This window comes from Podarcis liolepis (assembly GCF_965112155.1).
Source record: "Podarcis liolepis genome assembly, chromosome: 2".
In the NCBI taxonomy this organism is placed as follows: Eukaryota; Metazoa; Chordata; class Lepidosauria; order Squamata; family Lacertidae; genus Podarcis; species Podarcis liolepis.
This window is the reverse complement of record NC_139555.1, coordinates 87,746,881-87,771,931: the sequence shown is the minus strand read 5'-3', so window position 1 is coordinate 87,771,931 and position 25,051 is coordinate 87,746,881. Positions and strand designations below refer to the sequence as shown.

The 25,051-nt window shown below is 43.6% G+C and overlaps 1 protein-coding gene across 5 annotated transcripts in view; it reads left to right on the top strand.

Moving 5' to 3' along the window:
- Positions 1-25,051, top strand: part of GRIP2 (glutamate receptor interacting protein 2) — a 379,568-nt gene that overhangs the window by 182,878 nt on the left and 171,639 nt on the right. Inside the window, exon 1 of one of the 5 annotated variants that reach the window (XM_083491283.1) lies at positions 20,081-20,165. The exons of the other annotated variants lie outside the window; for them this stretch is intronic. Within the exon in view, the coding sequence (XP_083347409.1) occupies positions 20,111-20,165 (55 nt within the window). The 5' untranslated portion in view covers positions 20,081-20,110. Of the gene's footprint in view, positions 1-20,080; positions 20,166-25,051 lie in introns of those variants that run through there. 5 annotated transcript variants of the gene reach the window in all.

The window sequence follows — 25,051 nt, the reverse complement described above, 5'->3', positions numbered from 1 at the left end:
CATGTGGCAGAGCTGATCCAGCTGGTCCTGCCTCTCTGGTCCTGCCTCCACCACACCCCCAGAAAGGCTCTTTTCCAGGGCTTATGCCAGTTTAAGGGCTTACGCCATCTTACGATCCACCTGGCTCAGCTCAGCCTGCCAGGCCTGTGCCAGGATGGGGGAGATACATTGGCATATCTCCAGCTGACCAAGGACAAAGGTGTTACGCCAGAGTAGCTTGTGTGTGCCAGGAACCTTGCAGCTCACCTGGAGATTGGCTGGGTCTTGACCCCACAGTTCCTGCTGGATCTTGCTATAGAATTCTGCTCTAAAATGCTAATAAACTTCCATGAGAATTTCTTTTAAAAATGCAAATTGTTGCAGAAACGTAGGGAACTGAATTTATGATTGGGAAACTAAGAAATTGAGAGAACTTTAATTGACAGATCCTTCCATCCCCACAAAGCACTTAGCTGCGATGAGGTTTGGCAGCCAGAGTTTCAATAAGTAACTGTATAAGGAATATTTAAAACAACAAACAACTGTATTATTAACCACACATCTTTTGTCAATTAACTAAACCGACATATCAATTCCAAGCTGCAGCTAGAGATGAGTATAGTCTGTTTCCAGACTTTGCTGGAATTTTGCACATATTTATCCCATTCCATCCTCTTTCCACAATCTGCGGGGGGCTTTTTAAGTCCACACACACACAAAATCTTATTTATATACATACTTAAATATGTATTTCATTGCAAAATGTTATTTAAATTCACATTTTATCTCAATATACACATTTCTCATAATTTCACATAAAATACACTTCGGGGTTTTTAATACATATTTTGGTCCTTTCTTGAGGCAAGAACCATATCACAAAATTCAGAGAGGTGCAAAATCCAAAGGATAATTACATCCCCAAACCATGTATTCGTTTGGGAGGTGCGAATCAGTTCACTGTGGCCCAAACAACGCTCTCCTCCATCCCTACCTTTCCGCCCTATTTATTATTGGCCTGGCTCCTGAAATATGAACAAACAAATTTTGAATTGGTGACCATGCATCATATTCTTCCATAAGATACTGCTGCTGAAGCCCTGGGTTACACCACAAATGCCCGCTTCTTCTCATTTCAGTCCATCTCTGATATATTCATGGCTCCTGTGGCCGTGGTAATTGTCTACAGGCAAGAAGAGGATAGTAGTCTCTATGCCCCCCCCCCCCGATCCCTCAAGATGCTTCAAACAATCAGGGAGAACTCTGAAGGGGCTGTGGAGGTATTTATTTTTTTTAAAGTGAGCTAAGGAGTGATTTCATGCACCCTGCTGCTTCCCAGATTATGAAAATGATAAAGAGGAAGTGTCGTGTAGGCAGCAGCTAAAGCACATGGGAAGAGAACAGCAGCATCCATGCCTTTGCATTCATGGAGCAGAATTATTGTAGCCAGCTGAATCGGGCAAATAAAATGTAAATTAATGCAAAAATGTATTTTGCAGCCCAGAGGCCTGGTGGTGTGAAAAGATAAGGTTGCATTTCCCCATTGTTTGCATAATAGAGGTGCCTCTTCGGCATCTGCCTGGCAGATAGCTTGCAAGCATTTAAATATTACTTTTTTTATTAAAAAAAAGCATATAAGGAAGGATAATGTTTTGCTGCAGATTAGCATGGCATCTACATAAATGTCAGTTCTCCAGTGTCTCTGCCTTCATATAGTTTCTTCAGGAGCAACACACACACACACACACACACACACAACAACCTAAATTTAATTGAATGGGTACAGTTTGGAGGGAATAGTGCATAAGGAAGTGAAAGTGAGGTCAGGACATGATGAAACCCTATCCATACAGCCAAGCAAACTAGGTGTAGTGATGCCCCCCCCTCCACAAATGGACTCTTCTAGAATTATGATAAATTAGGGAAGTGGCCGTAACTCAGAGCACAGACTTCACATGCAAAAGGTTCTAGATTCGGTCTTTGGCACCTCCAGTTAATGGTGGGGGAGACCAACACCTGAACATCTGGAAAGACACTGCCATTCAACGTGGATTGGTCTTGTTCAACCTGGTGCCATCCAGATGTTTTGGACTACAACTTCAATCGGCCCCAAGGGCCGGGAATAACAGAAACATAGGAAGACAGACCATTGGTCCATTTAGCCCAGTATAGTCTACAGTATAGTCTACTGGTAGTAGCTTTCCGGGGTTTCTGGTAGGGTTCTCTGTCCCAGCCCTACCTGGAGATGCTGGGGACTGAACCAGGGACCCTACTGCAAACAAAGCAGATGTTTTACCACTGAGCTAAGGCCCTTCCCCATCTTCTAACGATTGGAGCTGCAATGAAAAATATATAGGTTAGGGAAAACTGATGTAGACAATACTGGCCTGGATGGATCAGTGGACAGATTTGGTTCAGGACAGATTCCTGTATCTTCATAGACTCAGAGTTGGAAGGCACCCTGAGGATCATCTGGATCTCTGCCTTGCAGGAATATGCAGCTGGGATCAAACCTTGGCGTTATTAGCACCACGCTCTAACCAATGGAGCTATCCGCTTTCTGTTTTATTTCCAGTGCTTTTTGCAATAATTCCTCACCGTGAATCCGCTTTTTCTACTGCTGCGGTGATGACTGTTTCAGTGAGTGTTCAGATATTATTCTAAGATCTCTTTCCTGGATTATCATAGCCAGATAAAAGACACCATCAGCTTATATGTGAAGCTAAGATTTGTAGTTTTGTCCCTAAGTGTGTCTCTTTGTAATCCAGTCTCCCCACTCCACCCCCACCCCATTTCTCCATTACTCCTTTTTGGAGAGATCTTTCACAGAGTGTCTGTGGATTTTCCATCACTATATTGTTATAAACCTGGGGGTTGAATTGGATGACCTCGGGGTCCCCTCCAACTTGCTGTGTGTGTGATTCTCAAATTGAGGTCTAGCCAAGAGCTTGCTAAAGTGGTCCAACCAATTGGAAAGTTGGTTACACTAATGGGTGTAGCAAGTACCTCCTTTGTTGGGGAGATTGGCTGATTGCTATCAACAGCAGGCCTTTTGAATTCAAGTTACTTGGAAATGTGTAAGGCACAGACTGAGAAAGGACAGTCAGAGAGCTGAGTTTGGGTCTTGAAAAAACACCTTGGGATCCTAGCTGTCTCCCTAAGCTCTGAGAAGTGAATTTGGGGTGTTCTGTTGCTTTGTTTAGCTATACCTCTATCTACATGCAATCTGTGTATTGGTAAATAAATGCAAATATTGCAAAAAATAATAATACTGCAAGCCTCATTTGACCCCTTTACAAGGAAGAACCAACCCCCAGTAAGCACGTTGCCCCTGGAACTTATCCCCACTTGGATAACTGACACGGATGCAGTAATAGACTTGTAAAATAAATTCCTTGTGTGCAGATGACCTAAGAGTTCAAATTAAATGGTGGTGGAGCGAAGGTAAGAGTGTGTATCTGGTATTAAGGGGGGAAAATATTTGCAGGAAAATATTGGGGCAACCTCCTGCCTCCCCATCCCCACAAAATAAACTTTAGATGCATTTAACATCATGTCTAGGTTGGCTCTAATTTTCCTGGAAAACTAGTTAGGCTGACAGGTCTGTAAGATATGCAGTCTCCCCCAGGGACGCGGACTTATAAAAAATATTTGGGGGGCCCGGGAAAGCTCATGAATAATAAATAAGCTCATGAATATGCAAATAAAGTGGCGCCGCCTCCTCGTGAGCGAATAGGGGAGAGCGTGCTGCGCCTATTAATCAGCTCCGAAGGAAATTGGGTGGAGATTTTGCTCGGGAGGGAGGGCAGGAGGCATGCAGCCCGACCCTGTGCATTTTGGGCTGGGGGAGGGGCGGCGATGGCGCTCTGCTGGAGGGGCGCTGGAGATTATTGGGGGGGCTGAGCCCCCCAAATGAATTTTTGAGGGGGCTCGGGCCCCCTCAAGCCCCATGGAGTCGGCGCCTATGGTCTCCCCTGGATTTCTCCCCCTCCCCCAAATACCTTGGAAGGTGGTGGGGTTTCTTTCACTAGAAGTTTTAACACAGAGGTTGGATGGCCATCTGCCAGGGAGTCTTTAGCAGTGATTCCTGCATTGCAGGAGGTTGTACTAGATTACCCTTTGGGTCCCTTCCATCTCTATGATTCTATCACCCTATAGTCTGATTGAGCAAATGGATTGCAGCTCCTGCAGTGTTAACCAAAGCCTTGCAATGCACTTCAGACCCCTGCTACCTATAGCAGGAGAAATTAGCTGTTCTAGCAGGTTGTTCCATTGGCTGCTTTCTTATGTGCCTGCTTGTGGGTCTTTCAGTCAGTTTCTTCCAATAAAACATTCTGTGTGGCTAATTACTCTTGAGTTTTGCCCCTGGGTGATTCAAGATGTTCTGACCTACTTCTTACATTGCATAAGCCTAACTACTGCTGGTTTAAGTGTGATACTTGACAACTATGGTGTATTTGAAAGGTGGACGTCAGCAGTGGAAGGAAAGACCCACTGAGGGGAGGGGGGAAGGGTGCAGTTTATTCCCATACCAGTTCCAGTTTCCCTGTTTTCGGGTCTTCCCATCTTAGTTATAAACATGGTGTAGATATTGGCAGTTAAGAATTGATTTAAAACTGGTCAACACATTCCTCTTTGGCTAATGAATGGAGGAGGCATAGCAGCTGGAAGGAGTCTGGACATTTGCTGGAATACATCTGTCTCAAGAGACTATGGAAGAGTGTGCTATTGGGGGTAAAGTCAAATCATTGGAGAGTTACAGCACCAGTTGTGGCTATAGAAACGAATAAGTGAGAGATGTTTTATTGCAGCTAGGGCAGATGCACCATGTCTGTCTATGTTCCCCCAAGCAGTCATTTCTCCTCTGGTCACTGCTGTGGATACATGACTTGACTGTCTGTCTCCAGGTAATGCAGTCATCTGCAAGGGATTCCCACATGGTGGGGTTAATATTTCCAGTCTTCATGTCATGTTTGCAGACATCTTTATAATTCAGAGTTAGTCTGCCAACGGGCTTGGTGCCTGAAGCCAGCTCCCTGTAGAGTACATCCTTGGGGAATCCTGCCATATTTCATTCTGTGTACATGACCAAACCAGCATGGGCGTCACTGAGACAGAAGTGAGAACATGCTGGGAAAGAGGGCTTGGGAGAGCACAGCTTTGTTTGAGACTCTGTCCTGCCATATGATGCCCAAAATCTTCCTGACACAGCGCATATGGAAGCATTGAGGTGTCACTCCTGGCGGGTATAAGTTTCCCACAACTCACTTCCATAAAGCAGCATGCTCAACACGCAAGCCTGATCAACCTTCATATTGGTATTGGACATTAGCTGCCTTGGCAATATTCTTGTCCAGTTCAGTGTCAATTGAGAGTTATTGTGGAGCCCAGATGGACAAAATTGTCTACCACCTCAAGTGTGCGGTCACACATGGAGTACTGGTGATGTCCTGACCAAGGATGTTGGTCTTCATCAGGCTGGTGGTGAGGTGAAACTCCCTGTAGGCTTGGGGAAAATGGATGATGAGTCTCTATAAATCCTCAGAGTGCTCTGTCAAGGCTGCATCATCTACAAACAACATCTCACGGATAAGGACCCACCTCACTTTTTTCTTGGCATAGAGATGTGCCAGGATGAACAGACCCCTATCACTCCTTGAGTGGAAGTACAAATCATCTTCAGTTGAACTGAAGGCATATGAGACGGATATGCCAAAGAGAGTTGGGGCGAAAACAGAGCCCTGTTTCACACCACTCTTTATAGGGAAGGCATCTGAGGATGAACCATCATACTGGATGGTGTCATGCAAGTTCTGATGGAAGGACACAATCATCTTGTGGGGTTTAAGTGGGCATTCTGTCTTGTTGAGCAGTGTGAAGAGTTGCTTTTGGCTGACAAGGTTGAAGGCCTTCATCAGGTCTATGAATGCAATGTTCATGGGGCATCTCTGCTCTCAACATTTATCCTGGAGCAGGTGCAGTGAGAGAACCATGTTGACTGTTGACCTCTGAGCTCTAAAGCTGCATTGTGACTTGGGATAGATCGTCTCAGCGAGTGACTACAATCTGTTAAGAACTACACAGGCAAAGGTTTTCTCCACAGTACTCAGCGGGGAGATGCCACTGTAGTTGTTACCGTCATGGCGGTCACCTTTGTTCTTGCAGAGGGTCACAATGTTGGAGTCGTGTGTGTCTTGTGGCATGAATCCTGTTTCCCAACATTTCAAGAGAAGGCCATGAAGGTGCATCATGAGGGAAGATCTGAGGCCAGCTTTCAGCACTTCTGTTGGAATTATGTCCTGTCCTGGGGATTTCTCAAATGCCGGTGTAATTGTTCTAGGGGTTGCTTGTGTGAAAATCAACGCCACCCTTGGCTGTTTGCCTGATTGAACCCTTTCTGTCTGGACTGCCACGCGCCCGTGACTGTCTCAATCGCTGGCAGAATCCGTTAGTGGGCGTTTCTTGAACTTCTTCCAGCAAAGAAGCTCTTTGACGCCTAGTCTCCGCCTAGCTTCCCTGCGCGGAAGCCTTCTGCGCAGGGAGGGTGTGGGCATCGGAGGACCCGTGCTCTCCCCACTGGTTCCCGGCAAGGAGTCTTGGAGCCACCTCGCCGATTCCCCCATCCGCCCCCCTTCTCCACTGGTGTTACGCTGATTTCCTTCCCCAGAAGATGTGCTGCTTCTCTCCCTCCTGGGACGCTCTCCGGAATCCCTCTGGAGCCCTCCCTCTCCCTCCAATGGCAGTTCCCTGACAGCCGGAGAGTTGATAGCATTCTTCAGCTCATCAAGGGAGCGAGGGACATCCAGCTCTTTAAAGACAGGCACAGTCAGTAGCAATTTTGCTGGTGTGGGTCAATATCCCTCCTACATCTTCTGCTTAAGACTGATGCAAAGAATGGATTTAACTTCATACTTTTTGTCATTTGTTTGTCTGTTTGTTTGTTTGTTTGAAGTATACTGACCCTGCTCTACAGCCATTCATCTAAAGGTCCCATTGCCACCAGGGCTGTGTTCCTGCTTCAGATATACTTAGAGCAACACAACTACAGATAGCTCCTATGGCTCTTTCTTTCTCACTGTCCCACCACCAGCAAATGTCCCCAGAAGAATTAGGGAAGAGTCTAAAAGAAAGCCAGACAGGCAAATGAGCAACTTTTGAGCAACACTTCCTGTTCTCATTTCTCAGTGAAATTTTTATGTGTCCCCCCCCCCTTCTATGCTTTAAAAAATTGACAGGTGAGATTTAATGCCTTGCCTTGGTTCTTCCCTCTGTTTAGATCACATTTGTCTTTTTGGGTTGTGGCCGATTACAGGAAAGTTGATAGCTTTGCTTCAGACTATAAATCAAGACTTTGGGGGAAAGATAGGTTCTTTTGTTCTAAGCCGGCCTGCCATTTAAAATTGTGTGCATCATTCTGTAAACAATCATCCATAAGTAGTCAACTGTGTGACCAATACATAATAGCATCAATCTTAATTGGATGTCTTTTCTGCCATAAGCCCTCAAGAGTGGTTTGCAAAATGGTAGGGTAGGTCTTCCCCCAACAATTGACCCACGACTGCCCCCTCACATATGGGCTCTCACTTATACTTGAATCCTGCTCCTCACTCGCTTATCAAAATGTTGAAATAAAAAATTATTTCAGCAGCCTTTTAAACTGAACTCTGATTTTATAGTTTTAACACCTTTTTAGTCATTCTGTTTTGGGTCTCTTGTAGGCTGCTTAGAGATGACTGGGACTAAGCGGTATGCAAACTGTTGAAGTGAAAAACAAAATTTCTGTGCTGTGATCACCCCACCATTTGGACATGATACCACTTGCTGGTGTCCTAGCTCAATAGTCAATGAAGCTGAATGCTGGAAGATTCAGGATGGGCAAAAAGAAAGTACTTCTTTACACAGCTTATAGTTAAATGATAGAATTCACTCTGCAAGTAGTGATGGCCGCTAATTTGGAGAGTTTTTAAGGAGAATGTCAGGGAACTGCCATCGGAGCTAGAGGTGGAGGGAAGGCTCCAAAGGGATGCAGGAGAGGGTCCCAGTAGGGAGAGAGGCAGCCCATCTGCTGGGGAAGGAAATCAGCGTAACACCAGTGGAGAAGGGGGTCAGATGGGGGAATCGGAGAGGAATCTCCAAGACTCTTCGCCGGAGACCAGTGGAGAGAGTACGGGTACTCCGCTGCCCACACCCTCCCTCCGCAGAAGACTTCCACGCAGGGAGAGTAGGAGGAGACTTGGCGTCAAACAACTTTTATGCTGGAAAAGGTTTAAGAAACGCCCACTGACGGATTCTGCCAGCGACTGAGACAGTCACGATGCTGGAGGCTGTTCAGTCAGAAAGGGTTTACCAGGTAACCTAGCCAGGAGTGGCGGCAACTTACGCACGAGCAACCCCTAAAACCATTACAGAGAATGAGACAAACCCTCTACTGTCGGAGGCTGTATGCTTCTGAAGACCAGTTGCTGGAAACTGGTGGAGAGAGAGAGTGCCGTTGCATTCAGATCTTGCTCCCATGCTTTCAATGGGCATCTCACTGGCCACTGTGAGAACCGGATGTTGGACTAGTTGGGGCATTGGCCTGATCCACAAGGGGTTTCTTACGTTGCTAATAAGAGCTTGAACAAGAAAGGAAGATATGCACAGAAATGCAGGGGTAGAAAATATGGCAAGATTCCCTAAGTATAAAAAAAAAATGAATCCTTATATTTGGCTGCAGTCGTCCTGATGCTTAAGTATGAGTCTCTTGCTCTGTCCTCCAGGCCTGGAGGGGAAAGAAGGAAGATCCTTCTTTCAGTCTCCTGAAGATGAAGGATTGCCATAAAACTGAGTTTGGAAAGATTGTGCCAAATGGGTTTTATCGAATTGTGTCCTTCCACTGATTGAACATTATTTTATACAGTAGAGTCTTCCAAAAATGTAAAAGGGAGAGAAGATGATTTGCACAAATTTTCCATTTCTCCAGAAAGCCCCTGTGCCACCTCCCATGCTTTCTGAAAGGGTGCCCTATCCCTATGGAGCATACTTAGGAGCAGAGGTACTTTCAGGGACTGCTGCAGGAAGAAAGAATCCATGTAAACCACCTCCCTCTTCTTTCTGCCCATAGAAGCCATTGCTGGATCAAAGAGACTTTCAACAATTGAGGGACACAACTGCATGTAACTCAAAGATGTTCAGTCCCAAAGAGAAGCTTTTTTGGGGGAAGGGGCTGCAATGTTCCTCCAAAACCTTCGCTTTTTTACACCTATTTTCTGCTATGTAATTTTTGGCTGCCTCTTGCTCTAAGTGTGATTGATCCTAGCCAATCAAGGATCTTGTAGTGGATTGGTCTTTAACTGGTGGGTCAGACCCCACTAGTTGGTCCCAGCCTGATCTGAGTACTACCACCACGCAAATATATGGTAAAAGATTAAGAAATGGGTCCCCAAATACAGGTCTGGATTAAAAGTGGATCCTGGGTCTGAAAAGGTTGCAGAGATCTGAGGTAGTGAATGTGATCATCGTAATGCCATGTAGCCCATCTTTAATATCACTGAAGGCAAACCAAGTCAATATGAAGTGAGGGCAATGGTTCCTGAACAGGCGAACAATTTTGAAGCAATTACCAACAAATTGTGGAAGGATCCCCCCCCCCCGCTTTTTCCCCTTTCCATGAAATAATTTTTTTTTTTAGCCCCAATTTCAGCAAATATATTGCAACTGAGAGGGATCAAGGCAGTTCCGTTAGTGGAGCAGCTGCTAAGGGAAAGAGGAAAACTGCAAGAAAGAAAACAGATCAGAGAACCAACGTATTCCATGAAGATAGATGCACGCAACATGGTTTTTTCCCCCCACTTGAATGTCTGTACTGTGAATTTTCTTTTTAAAGAGTTGGATTCATGTGTTTGTGTCACAAAATGTTAGCTGAACCAGAAAAAGTTGGCTGTATCAGCTCTTCCAAAATGATTTCCCTTGTGGCCAATGGAAAGAGAAAACATTTCCTTAACAAATCCTGGCGCTCTTTCCAAAGCCCAAACCACTTAGCTCTCCCTCTTGAGATGTTTGAGCACTAGGTTATTTACAGGTCCTTGTGGGGCTACTACTCCCATGCCCGCAGCCACTGCTGTTGCCAAGAACAAATGGCAAGCGCCTGCGAGGGAACACAGGGATTTGAAAGCTCACTGCCACCTGCAGTATTGGCAGCTTCCGCACAAGAGATAACAATTGTGCCAACAAAGCTGTTGATCCAACACAGGCTGTCATAGCACAGGGCAGATTTTGTTTTGAAAATATTCTCCAACTTTATATTTCCTGCAGTGCAACTCTTCAGGTTGTACCCTACATAGTGGCAGGGAATAATCATCACATGCCACCGCCAGATGAAATACAGCAGGATTTTTTATTGTCTTTGATTAAAGCTAGTATTTGCAAGAAGAGCACAACAGTTTGATCCTTAGCAGTTTCCTTACTGAGTTGAAAGATCTCCTTTTCGGATCGTCACTGTTGCACCATGTTGTTGAGGAAGGATTGGCCTTCTTTGCTAACCACACCGCATCCCCAAGCACCTTCTTCTACGTGCTCCTGAAATTATTTCCAAAGACAGAAAAAGGCACTTCATAAAATTCAGCAGCTTGCCACAAGAACAATATAAATCTCAATGGGAGCCAAGTATATAAATGAATAACATGCAAACCTGTGGCATAGCACTTGCTTGCCAAGTGGGAAGTTTAAAAGGCTTTCCCCAGTTAAACACAGAAGCAATTGCTGGCTTTGGTTCACTGCAGGGAATGGAGAACAAGAGCTTCAAGCAGTTTAAATGAGCACTAGGAAGCAATGCTGTAAGACGTTCCCCCACCTTCCGCCTCCATATATATCGCAAGACAAAAGAAACTTAGTTTTCAATACTGCCAGTTTGCTTGGCAAAGCATGGAGATAGTCTATGCATGGCAGATGCCTCCTGAGAATGACACCTACCCAGACCCTTGAGCTCATTGGTCACCTGGGCTTAATCGGCCGGGGGGGGCAGTTTCCATTGGAAAAATAATGTGGAGATTGACTCTCCACTGTTCCCTGTTGGCTGCTTTGAAGAGGAATTTAATGGAGAGTTTAAGATTTGCAATCTCTCATGTGTCTTATCAGTAAAGACATAACACATTATTCTGCACAGTGCTATTAATATCAGTTAGTTACAAGTGTTTGCACAGTATAACAGCTACTTCAAAATAGACACGTTTTAAGAAGGATACTGACTAACTGGAACGTGTGCAGAGGAGGGCAACCAGTATGATCAAGGGTCTGGAAACCAAGCCTTATGGTGAACGGTTGAGGGAGATGGGTAGGTTTACCCTGGGGGAAAAGGAGACTGAGAGGAGATATGATAGCCATCTTCAAATATCTCGAGGGCTGTCATGTGGAAGATGGAGCAAGCTTCTTTTCTCCTGCTCTGGGGGGTAGGGCTCAAAGCAATGGCTTCAAATTACAAGAAAGGAGATTCTGACTAAACATCAAGAAAACCTTTCTGACGGTAAGAGCTGTGGAATGGTCTCCCTTGGGAATTGGTGGACTCTCTTTCCTTGGAGGCTTCTAAGCAGAAGTTGGATGGCCATCAGTCATGGATGCTTTAGCTGAGATTCCTGCATTGCAGGGGGCTGGACTAGATGGCCCTTTGGGTCCCTTTCAACTCTACAATTCTATGATTCTATGCGCCGTATAAATTAAACATGCAGTAAGGCACTGTAGGTGCATCTGACTTGAAGGGGGAAATATCTTCCCATTCCTTCTAAAAATAGCAAATCTGTCTGACCCAGATTATGCAACTATAGCACATGAAACAATCTCCCTTCCATTCTTCCATTGTACTCCAGTACCAGGCTCCCGTCAGTCTTGCCTTGGAGCTTCAGAAGCAAGGAGTTTCAAACCACAGAGAGAAAAATATTCCATTCATAACATTTCTTTAATGTTTTAAATCAAAGAATCATGGCTTTTCTATATTTAGATGCCTCTACCAATAACAGCCTTAACTCTTCTCTATATCCAGTGAGTTACTATGGAAAGGGTTGCAGGCATATCTGACCTGATTCCATTTTTGACTCTTTCATTTCCTCACAACTAGAGATGGGGGAGAAATTCATTCCAGTTTGCATTTAAAGGCCGGCCAACCGAATTCATACTTTCTGAAACAATATGTGAATGGAAACACAGCCATCCTTCAAAATTCACCCTTCTCTGAATTTTGCAATGCAGTTCTCTAGTAATGTGTATAGAATGCATATACAAGGCTAATGTGTGCATAATAATACATACATTTGTTTTATCGTGTTTTTAATACAGTCGTATATTGGAAGTCAAACAGAATCCATTCCAGAAGTCTGTTTGAATTCCAAAACATTCGGAAACCAAATCATGCCCACATCAGACGTTTGGCTTCCAAAAATAGTTTGCAAACTGGAACAGTCACTTCCGGGTTTGCGGCATTCAGGAGTCAAAACGTTCAAGAACTAAGCTGTTAAAAAACCAAGGTACGATTGTATTCTGTTGGGAATCACCCAGAGTGGCTGGGGAAACCCAGCCAGATGGGCAGGGTATAAATAATAATAAGAATTATTTATTATTATTTACAAATATGCATTATATTTGCAAAAATGTATATATTCATGAAAACTACATAAAAAGGGGTCTATTGAGGGAAATGTCCTGATGAATTTTCATGAGGATTAAAAACGAAACATGGCAGAGTGTTGTAGAAATGTGGAGAACTGAAGCAGAGATTGGGGAAATGAAAAACTGAGAGAAACCAGAATTAAAGTTTGTCCATCCCTGTTTACAATTCTATTTAATTTGGGTTGAAGGTGACTCATTTACCTGCATGTGGTGCTGACTGTGATATTTTTATTTTACTGTTCAATTTCAGTAACGTTGCGTCAATAGCAGTCAGAGCAGTCTTCAGTCCTGTTCAGTTTGTCACATTGACACATTCTCCCTAGGTGTGAGCTTGCCAACCCACACATGCATGGAGTAATGAGCTCCTGTTTGTGAGGTAAACACCGTTCATCCCTTCACTTAATATCTTCCCCGGGCCCAATTTTGCTAACATATGGCTCTGTTAATACAATCTGAAAGTGGAAAATACAAACAGGCAGCTATTAGGAATAATACATGAGGGTGGCATGACCACAGTCTGGGAAAGTCGTTTGTTCTCCGTTGTAGCAATGGAGGACCTCATGCCTTGCCTTCCAAAACAAATTGGCAGTGAACGCAAGCAGCAATAATGCAGGTGGAAGATAAGGCTTGCTTCAGGAAGCTCAGCTGTTTCCTTGGAAAGAGCCGCTGAGTCTTGTACATGGATTTGTGGATTGAGCAAACATACTGTACCATTTAATTATTAAAGGAGAGCAACACCGACGTCTGCCGCTTTCTCAGAATAGCAGCATGCATTTTTCAAGCTGAATTCACAGCATTGCTTTCTACCTCATAAGCTCCTTTGCCTCACATGGAAAGGCCTTTAATATCACGACCCATGTAATGGGCTGTTTAGTGAATGGTCCTGGGAAGGGTGCCTTAGAGATGGGTGTGCTCTGATTTTGTTAAATAGATTAAACTACACATTCAGATATCTCTCTGATGTTTAGTTTCAAAATGCCTTGACTGCCCTGCATTTGAGAAGAGATGAAGGAGTCATAGAACTTATAAAGACATGTTTAGATGACATTGGGCATCTCTAGACTGATGTGTGCACTATATGTTTTGAAATGGTTTAAGTGAAGAAATTGAATGACTATAGTAGTAGTTGACAAGGTGAAGAGGGGATTTAAAAGGATTTAAAAGTGCGACATAATTTGCAGATAGCTACTTCAGAGCTTTCTCGTAATCTGTTGAGTTTCATTCATGTATCGAACGAAGATAAGTGTCCAAATAATAATGCCCAATATATATTGCTGAATATGGATTATGATCCCATTGAATTTCTCTGTGCTGCAAATGGATGTGCACATTCTTCTTTTCATCGTTACTTTACTTCCTCCACCTTGTTGGAAACATTTCAAACACCAGCCCTGATGAATGAAAATGGATCTTCTTGCAAAATTGTGTTTTAATATACTTCATTCAATTGCTGCCCTATTGTGCGTACAAAGGCAGCTCTTTCTTTAAATGAACTATGAAAGGGATGCATATGGGCCTTGAGGCGAGGCCTATTATTGTGTCATTTCATGACAACGTTCTGGGGACTATGTGATCTCTCCTCTTTTTCTGTAGGGAATAGCCTTCCAGCATGGGAAAGAGTTTCTGGTTTAATAGCAGAGAGCTTGTGAAATTCTAGGTCATTTCCAAGTTTTATGGCACATATTCTGCATATGACTTGGGAGTTTTGATGAGAGTCTGACCCTCTTTAGTAACTGTTGTAAAATAAAAGCGGAGTGTGAATATGTAAACAGGAGACTGCATTCCTTTACTTTGGAAATCATATTCAGGGCACATTGTAAAATAATTGTGAGTAATCACAGATGTCTGAAAGGCAAATTTATAAAATGTATGTATTTCATTCCGCATGGTCTTCTTAAAATCAATTAAAATATAACATTGAAGTAACGCTGAGGCTGTAAACTTGGGTCCGCTTACTTCTGCAAAAATCTATTGATTTCCTTTAGTAAAGCTTTAGTCTGAATAATTGTGTTTGGGAATGAGGCCTTGATCAAATAGACCATACAGCAGCCGTTTACGCCCTATAACCCACAGGGGAGCATTTAGGTGTGCCTTTGATAGACATTCTTGGGAAATGAGAAAGATATAAAGGATACAGCTGAAACAACTAAAGAGTGGCTTGGATGCTAAGAGGGTCAGCCAGATGCTGTTTTGTGTTGTGCTAAATGTAGAGCACTTTAAAAAGAGGTGATAAAAATATAATGTGGAAGTCATAGGTCAGTGGTAGAATACATGCATTGCATGCAGAAAGCCACCTGTTCCTGGCATCTTCAATAGACAAAACAATTTGAGAAAACCCCTTGGTTGAGGCCCGGAAGAGCTTTTAGCAGTCGCAGAAAATAGTATTGAAGGAGTGGGCAGATCATATTGTCCATAGTGCAATAGAATGGTTTGAACTGTAATTAATGGTAGAACTCAAAGTCACCCATGACCTTTCAGCCAATGTCTCACTCCTGGTCTGCAGCGTGACTTGGGCTGATAGGTAATACAAGGAGCATTGGCTCCATTTTGATTGTTTGTTTGTGCTTCGAAGGCAAGGGGAAAGAAGCAGATTCTATGGTATTTATTTTTTAGGTGAATTGCCTGCTCTGTCCTGTGGGTTCGCAGCAACTTTTTCCCCCAAACACAAACATTTCTGTGCCCTTCTCAGAAGATGCATGCTAAAGCTTATCTCTCAATTGTCCCAATAAAACTCAGGCATCCCCATATTTTGTGAGCACAGTGCCCATTTTGGGTGCCATGATCTCACCCTGAAAAAAGTGTGAGAGCATGGACCTTTAATAAATGCGTCTTTTGAGGCCACAATCTCGTGCAGGTCAAGTGACTTGTGTGGGAAGGTGGCCCCAGAAGACACTTGTGGGTACAAAAAGATGGGTACAAAACCAGAGTACACTGGTACCTTGGGTTAAGAACTTAATTCATTCCAGAGGTCAGTTCTTAACCTGAAACTGTTCTTAACCTGAGGTACCACTTTAGCTAATGGGGCCTCGCGCTGCCGCCACACCGCCAGCGCACTATTTCTGTTCTCATCCTGAAGCAAAGTTCTTAACCTGAGGTACTATTTCTGGGTTAGCTGAGTCTGTAAGCTGAAGTGTCTGTAACCCAAGGTACCAATAAAGGAACAACAACAAAATCAGCAGAGGATAGTGGAAACCATTGCATAAGGCAATTGTTATTAGGACGGGTGAGACTGTATGTTCTTGTGAGCACTGGCTTCAGCGGCGGTGAGGTTACCTTGGACAGTTTCATGCCAGGCTCAGGCTGGAGACTTCATTAGAGCAGAACTCAGACCTTGCTTCAACTGCACTCACCCTTAAAGGTAAAGGGACCCCTGACCATTAGATCCAGTCGTGGCTGACTCTGGGGTTGCGGCGCTCATCTCGCTTTACTGGCCGAGGGAGCCAGCGTACAGCTTCCGGGTCATGTGGCCAGCATGACTAAGCCACTTCTGGCGAACCAGAGCAGCGCATGGAAATGCCGTTTACCTTCCCACTAGAGCGGTACCTATTCATTTACTTGCACTTTGACGTGCTTTTGAACTGCTAGGTTGGGAGGAGCAGAGACTGAGCAACGGGAGCTCACCCCGTCGCGGGGATTCAAACCACCGACCTTCTAATCAGCAAGTCCTAGGCTCTGTGGTTTAACCCACAGCGCCACCTGCTTCCCAGCACTCATCCTTAGACTAGCCTTAAATAGCAGATTCAGCACTGCCTTGTAGCTAGCTTCTCTGAGAGGTGCCTCTTCACTGAAAGGGCCCCAGCCTGTGTTAGCAGTCATTGACTCAGGCGAAGAGGGGGCTCCAGTAAGGTTTCTGAGTCAGAAGCAAAGCATCCTTAGACCAGAGGCCTAAGGCCCAACAGGCTCCCTGAAGAAGTTCTCCCAGATAGTTAGGTGCTACTAAGGTGGGACCTGAGGTCCCTCACCTTCTCTAAATCCATAGCATCATCCCCTGAAGAAGGGAAGTCAAACCCTTGGGGCAGGACAGCCAATTAGAACTAGCCATTTTGAAATAAAGTAAATTAATCCAGGCAGTTGTGCCAACATAAGTAGAATTCATCATGACATTTGCCACATATGTATTCCTGATTCTAATGACCAGGCAAATAAATCGCTTTTTGTTTTGTTCCCATGCTATCTTTACCAATAAATGGGATGGTGTGGAGTTTTAGTGGACTCCCATGTTTTTTGATCTGAATAATATAATTGAATAATAATCTAAAATTCACTTTTCTTTTTCCTGGAACCACAATGGCTTATACTGTATGATTCACAGGAGTGCCTCACTATAGAAGTGATATTTCAGCTCTTTCTAAATGTAGCTGTTGAAATGTTATCTCTTACAAAGGGAAAGCCCAGACCTACGCTCTATTTGCATCACATTTCATATCTAAAAATAGGAGCTAAGTGTGTCCCGTAGGGCTTGTAACGCGTCTTCCTCCTCTTAGTGAGAAGGGAGTAGCTGCAAGTTTGAATGAGAGCCAAATGGTCACTGAATCCTGAAATCGGTGAGTTGAAAGGAACCCTGACATCTTGTATTCCTTCCCCTAAACCAGTGCTCTCCAGATGTTTCAGACTGTATCTCCCCATTAGCCAATGGTCATGGTGTTGTATCCAAATAATCTGGAAGGCACCAGGATGGGAAAAGCTGCCCTAGGCTAATCCTGTGCCGCAAGGCAGAACCATCCATCCACTTATCAACTTAGCTTGGAGTAGAGGTCTGGACAGCCTACAGTTGTGGTGCTCTAGCTCAGGCTTCCTCAACCTCGGCCCCCCAGATGTTTTTGGCCTACAACTCCCATGATCTCTAGCTAGCAGGACCATTGGTCATGGATGCTGGAAATTGTAGTCTCAAAACATCTGGAGGGCTGAGGTTGAGGAAGCCTGCTCTAGTTCATGGGTAGGCAAACTAAGGCCCGGGGGCCAGATCCAGCCCAGTCACCTTCTAAATCCAGCCCGCGGACAATCCGGGAATCAGTGTGTTTTTACATGAGTAGAATGTGTCCTTTTATTTAAAATGCATTGCTGGGTCATTTGTGGGACATAGGAATTTGTTCTTCTTCTTTTCAAAATATAGTCCGGCCCCTCACATGGTCTGAGGAACAGTGGACCGGCCTCCTGCTGAAAAAGTTTGCTGACCCCTGCTGTAGCTCTTTATTTGCTGCATTAAACAGAGGGTAGAGCTAGATGGCTTACAAGACACACGTCTGTCCAACTCTATGATTCTGGCCCTTGGCTGCTCCAAGGTCAGATCAGATATTACACCCCCAAGTGGAGGAAGGCAATAATAAGTTCAGCAAAATGGAGCCTTGCCAAATGGATGCAATTTGTGACATTTGTATGTCATGCCCATCATGTAAAGCATACCAATAACAGTACTGTACATCCCTGGCAGGGACTGTGAGTTAATTTATGGGCTTGCAGATGTTTTGCCTGCTGTACAGAAGGCCACCATGTGCAAGAGTTATTTTTTGTTTGGATTTTTTTTTATAGCCTTGGGTCACGTGTATGTGAATTTTAAATTAGTCCTTACATGCCATCTTTCAAATTAAACATTCACAAATATTTCTTTAACATTTCCTTAACCCTTTGAGTTTGGGTGGCAGGACCCTGCTGTTTCATAAGTCTCACCCTTGGATTCACTTCTTCAAAGGCCTCTAGTTTATAAATAGAAGTGACAATAATTCACTGCCTGCCAATAAGGATATCAGGATTTTATAATGTGACAGATACCTTCATTGAATGGCAGTGGGAACTGCTGGAGAGCCATGGTATATATTTACGGCCCATGTATAGAACCAGATTTTTGTGTCTGGCTAAGTCTGGATAGCATTGGCAATTTTACACTTCTTGCGTGTTTGTACACTGGATTGCAATGAATTCAGCTCATAGCTCTTTCATATTTTTGCCTTTTGCCAGCTGCGCAGCGATGCTTCAGTCCACTTTTAGCTAGTCAGCAATGTTATCCTGTTCTGAAAAAGTGGGGCACAGAGCTGTTAAGAATGACTGGCTGATGGATAAACTAACTTTACAAAACGATTTACACCACTGGGGCTGCAGAAAAATGTCCTTTCATTTTTTATTGAGACTGAGGGTTTTGAGATGGTTTGATCTCTCCTTGAAAGTACTACATGAGATTCACCCCTGATGAAGCATAATCATGTTTTAAACACTTTGGGCAAGTAAATTGGCTTCTGGCCACCTTGGAGATATTCTCATATTTTGTTCTGACCCTTGCTTCCTCTGCTGCCAGCTTGATCTCTGGCCAAATGGGTTTGCAAGTTTTCAGCAAATCCCAAAAAGTGTGACCAGGTCTCCTAGCTGGTTAATTATTGGAGAATCACTGTTTCATTTTGCCAGTTTATAGTGATCTGACTTGGTCTTCACCATTTGGCTGCCTTAGGCAAGTCCCATCCTGAGCCATTGTCTCTTATTTAGGGCAGAGTTGCACAGTTACGTTTTATGACATCACATGGTAATTTCGACCCATGAAGGGTATTATAAAGTGAGCCCCTACTGCCAGTTGAAACTACAGAGACATTTTATAGATGGGCTGCTTATCTCTCTTACTCCTTACTCTTCACCAGCTGATGGGCAGAGCAACCCAAACACCAAGCTTGTTGAGCTACACCCATCTCTCCTGATACACTGGTTGTGTGTGCTGGGGCTGATGGGAATTGTAGTCCAAAACATCTGCAGGGCACCAGGTTGAGCAAGACTGATTTTAATAATAATTAACCCCATGGCAAAACTGTGAGACATAACCTTCATATTTCTCGGATCAAATCCTCACATCTTCAGGTGCCTTGTTTGCAGTGGCTTTTATCATACACGTTCTCAGTCATATTCAACTAAGTTTTACTCAGAGTAGATCTATTCAATTTAATGGTCTTAACATAGCCATGTTTATCGATTTCAGTGGGTCTACTCTCAATAAAACTTAGTCAAATGCCCTCCCTTTTCCTTATTTGCTGAGAACTTTACAGTGAAATGGAGAGCTCTTTCCTGTATTTTAAAGTGTTTTATAGGGAGACGCATGTGGATAAAAATAACCCTAGAGTTGCTAATAACTATGTTAATTTCTTAGACTCTAGGACTTAGAAAGGATTCTTAGAATGATAGGGTGTCTGTGATATATATACATAATTTGAGGGACAGAGACAGAAATGTGGAGTAGCGATTTCACATTCACCTAGCCTGAGTGGCACAAATAACAGCTAAACACAATTCTGAGGAATTCTTGAGAAGGGGGAATGTTCCCCGTCTCCCTTCCCCTCTTCCCAGCTCCTTCCCTCTCACTCCTTTCTGCCAGAACATGAAGCACAACTCCATTTCACAGTAATCATAAATTAATTTAAAGCCAGCAGCCCCTCACGGAGCCAGGCAGAGGTGTTGAGGGAGAAGCTATACAGAGAGAGCTATGTGAGGCAGGCATTGGGAAGACTGCGATCCAGGGAAGATGTTTGCTGTTTCCCTGAAGTGCCGGCTTGGCGTGGTGAGACGCCGGAACAAAGGTACGGCCGGGGTCCTGGCGGGGGCAGGGGGGCTTAGGGTAGCATCTTAATGACTTTCTCAGACACATTCTCTAAAGGGGAGGCAAGCAGAAAGGTGGAGCGATTTCTAGTTTAGATGCTTTACTTTTGGGTTGGCCAGACAAGAGGAAACATATACCTTCAGGCTGCTGTGTGTTTGGGGATGGGGGGAGGGGAAGCTCATTTCCCCCACCCTCGTGATAATGCAATTATGGGGGAGGGCTTTTTGGAACTTTTCAACCCCCCCCCCTTCTCTTAATTGCCAGCTGCCGATGCATAAGCTGTAATGAAAGATTTCCATACACCTCTACTTGAAATTTCCTACAGAAGGGTTCTTAGTACACATTGCCAGGTGCGGGATGGACAGTTCCATCCTTTGTTTCACAAGATGGCAAAGTTGTTTGACAATTGTGTTCTCAGAAGGATGGGCTGAGAGAAGAGAGACTGCAGGGTGGGAGTGGGGGTGAAGATGAATCACAGGTTACAGGGGAGATGCTTCCAGTAATCATAGGATAAATCTATTGCGAGGCTGAAACCCATTAATAAAGTCAAAGAATTATTGGCACAAATTCACTTCCCATCACCTACAGCATCCCGCTACACAAAATTAATCAAGTTTTATCCATGGAGTGCAAGACTGCCAGTGCTGGTTGCAGAGCTTTTAATTTCAAAAGTATTTGGGTGGGGTGGGGGGGAGAGAGACTGATTTCAGAACTTTACTGTTGTGGCAAAGCTCTCTCCCCTCCTTTTGTTTTCTTCTGATATGATTCTTGTGTACTCTTGTGCTGACCCTTGATTGGTGGGGTTGTGATGAAAGGGGAGCACTGCAGAATGCAAAATGTAATAAAATGGAGAGAGAAAACGAATGTAAAAAATTGGATTTGTTTAGCAATGTGAGACATTAATGTGATCCCCAGTACCAGGCATATCTAAGTGTATGTCATTCATTGCTAGGGATGGAGCAGAAAATGGATTCAGTTTGCTTTTAAAGGGGAACCCACCTAATTTGCACTTTCTGAAGAAAAAATAATATGTGAACTGTAGAGCTATCTTTTAAAATTCACGCTTCTCTGAATTTTCAACACAGTTCCAAAGCAGTGCAATACAAAAACACGTGTACAAGGGGGTTAATATTCTATTAGGGAATATTGCTTTGCAAAAATAGGCAAAACTGCACACAGCAACACACACACATGCACATATACATATAGAAAAAAATGCACCAAAATGCTGATGAATTTTCATGATGACTTTAAAAAAATGTAAACTGATGTGGAAATGTGGAGAACTGAACTTCAGATTGGAAAAATGGAAAACAGAGGAAAAACAAAAATTGGCATAACATATAGGTGTAGAAAGGACTAAAGCACACACACAAAAAAGTTATGGACCTTTTATAGAATAATGATTGTCACAGTCTAGATGTAGGTTGGGTATTACTGATTTTCTTAAAGAAACAAGCTCAGCTTCTTTTGCTTGGGTATGTCAAGCCTTCATGCTTGATGGAGACAGCTTTGGATACTGCTTGAAACTCATTCAGAAGAATAGCAAGCTCCGAACTTCAATAGGATAAAGAGAGTCTGATATCAGCTCTGCATGTTAAGACTCAAGCATGTTTATGTTTCTAAAGTGAAAATTGTCCCAATTGTGTCTGGAACTTGTGTTTCCCAAGATGGTTTCTTCCATGGTCTTAAATGTATAGAAGCTACTTGTGGTGGCAGCTTAGTGGTGAGAGAAAGGCAATGTGCCCAAGTTCAAAGGCACTTTGAGACTTTCCAGATTCCAATCTTATTATTTCTGCTGGTAAAATTTTCAGTCCCACTCCCACTCATGGGGGCAGTAAATGGTGCACTTTTTGCCCTTCACAAAGTCCCAAGGAAAAAAATCCTTAGCTGAGAACAGCACAGGAGTCTGACGATAAGAACCACCAAACCTCCCCCTGAATTGAACAGCAGTAAAAGGAGAATAGCTCAAACTGGGCCATTGATCACTGCATGCAAGTGAAGGCATTTTAGCAACATGCTTTGGAGTGGTGCTCCTTTGTATGTTTTCTGTCATTCCTGATGTACCCGTTAGGAAGAGAAAGGCAAGCCTGCTCTTTCGGTTCCAAATCTTATTCATTGTCTAACGCAAACATCTATCTCCCCTCTCCTCCCACTCAGGATTCCTGCACTTCAAGGAAAGGATTTTAAAATAAAACACTTAAATTCTGGTTATCTTTTCCTGTACTACAATAACTGGAATATATTTGCAATCATTCTGCTAAAAGCAGTGGGCACCTTTCATGGTTCACACACAGTTCCCTGCTCTATAGAAATTAGTTTTGATCTGAAGTGGGGAGAGGTAAATTCCATGAACATTCCTTACCTCTGTCAAACGTGCCCACCACACCTTTTGCAATTTCCACTGTGAAACGGTGTGAAATTGTTCACACAGGGCTGAGCGTTAGAAGAGAAATTATATTGGTAATGGGGCTCATAAACCTCCCTCCAATTCAGCTGTACATATATGCCTTGTTGAGGAGAGATGAGGGTCAGGTGGGGCTTGTCAGCCTGGGAAGGTAGCTCATCTAGGAGAAGGCAAACTCTGGTCCTAAACCTCCACTGCCTTGCAAGATATCTTTGGGAGAAGAAAAGGCTAAGGAGTAAACCAGGAGTCAGCAAACTTTTTCCAGCAGGGGGCTGGTCCACTGTCCCTCAGAAGTGTGGGGGGCCAGACTATATTTTGGAAAAAGAAAAAGAAAAAAATCCTATGCCCCACAAATAACCCAGAGATGCATTTTAAATAAAAGGACACATTCTACTCATGTAAAAACACGCTGATTCCCAGACCATCCACAGGCCTGATTTAGAAGGTGATTGGGCCGGATCCGGCCCCCGGGCCTTAGTTTGCCTACCCATGGAGTAAACCCTACACAAATCCTGAGCGGAGTCTAAGGTTCCCCTACTTGTATCATATAATTTCCAGCAGCACATTTACTGATGCCAGTAAAAATCAACTTCTTTACTGTAGTGTGGGATCAGAAATCAGGTGACCGAAAATTGTTGGTTTGCATATGCATCCCCATGTATGTGGCAGGGAACCACTAAATGCATACAAAAATTGAAAACTTGTGCCTCTTAGATGAATGTGCAAATCTACTCAGATGGGTCTTAAAAATAAAATAAAATACAGTTTTCTGCATTATCTGAAAGAGTTTGCCTGGCTTTGTCTAATATATTTAACATTGATGTGGATCACCTACATTTATTAGTGACAGCTTTAAATATGGGCATTAATCCAGTGCTAAATTTTGCTACTTTGATCAAGGATTAAATTGAGCTGGAATTGGGTTTCAAATGAAGTGCTAGGAAGGGAGAAAGGATAACTATTATCCAACTTCTGCATATTTAGCAATCGGATACTCAATTAAATACTTGCAAAAAATTGTCATTATCACTATTTTTTATGAACTCCCTCTTCTCACAATCAAATGTTTCATTTAATGTGTGGCATTTGAGGCTGGCAACTGAGGTGATCTGCAAGAACGCATGAGGTCTTCGGGGTTTTCTCCCCGATCCATAAATATCCTCTTCTTTACATACTTCCGCCCTTGGTATCTCTTGTGTTGTACAAGCCCGGAAGAGACATCTGTCAGTTGACATATAAAAAAAACAAACCAAGAAGCCAATCATACGATGCTTCCAAGAACTAAATCTGTGCAACTAGGAAGAGAAACAAAGTTGTACAGAGGAATGTATATAAGCAAAAGAATCAAAATATATCTGCAATCCATCACAAGATGTTTGCAAATGTTTGTCACAGTCTAAAAAAACCAGACACTTGTGCATAAGGCGCCTTCAGTTTGGTTGCACACGGCTGATGCACATAAAGCTGTGCATCCACATCACAGTGCTATATGCCTCATTTCCCTCACTTCCCTCTACAGGCAAAACTGCCTTCTTGACCATTGGACCCACTATTGGTCTTGTCTGCTCAAACCACTGGAGCCTGAATTCGCATGCAGGGGAAGTCCCTAAGTCACTGAGGGTTTGAGACCCACTGACTACCCTCACCTGGTTTAGCTGGCCAGTCAAAGCTGTTTCCAGAGTGTGGCCGCTGTCGCATGCTGACAGCTTCTAGGCGCCACAGGTGAGAGCTGAGTGCAGGGTGGGGGCCAAAGGTGGACACACTACCCCAGAAGGAGCACAAAGTGTCCTCCACCAGAAGTGCTACCCCCAACACGCCACACACCCCTGCAAATATTAAAAAGTTTAGTTTAGCATCATTTAATCACCCTAGATGCAATTGCCACGATGTTCATAGAAAAGATAGTGCAGATAAGCAAAGTTCCCTGGGCTCATAAATAGAGCACACTTTCTACATGCACAAGGTTCCAGGTTCAATCCCTGACATCTCCCGTTAAAAGGATTAGGTGATCATTGATTATAGGAGATTTCTACTACTGCAAATGTATCTATCTCACACTGGTTCCATATGACATTCTTTTAAGTTTAAATTATTGTCTCACCTAATGCGACCTGAACACCGATCTCATTTGTTTTGTTTTTACTTATAGTACTCAATTTGCTCAAGTGAAAGAAATAAGGAAACAGGACGGAGTCCCTAAATTATTAACACAGTACATGTGTAAGCTTTAAAGCTACAAATGGATGCAAACTGAGAGGTGAGCAGACAAGCTTCCTGCAGCATTAGCATAGAGATCTGGGTTAGCCCTGCAGGAGCTGATGAATCACTAATACCTTGGTCAGAAGAAGCAGAGCATGCTAAGTGGTGTGTGTGTGTGTGTGTGTGTGTGTGTGTGTGTGTGTGTGTGTGTCCTCATTCTTACTGATGGGAAACACCCCCCCTCCAAAAACAAAATAAAA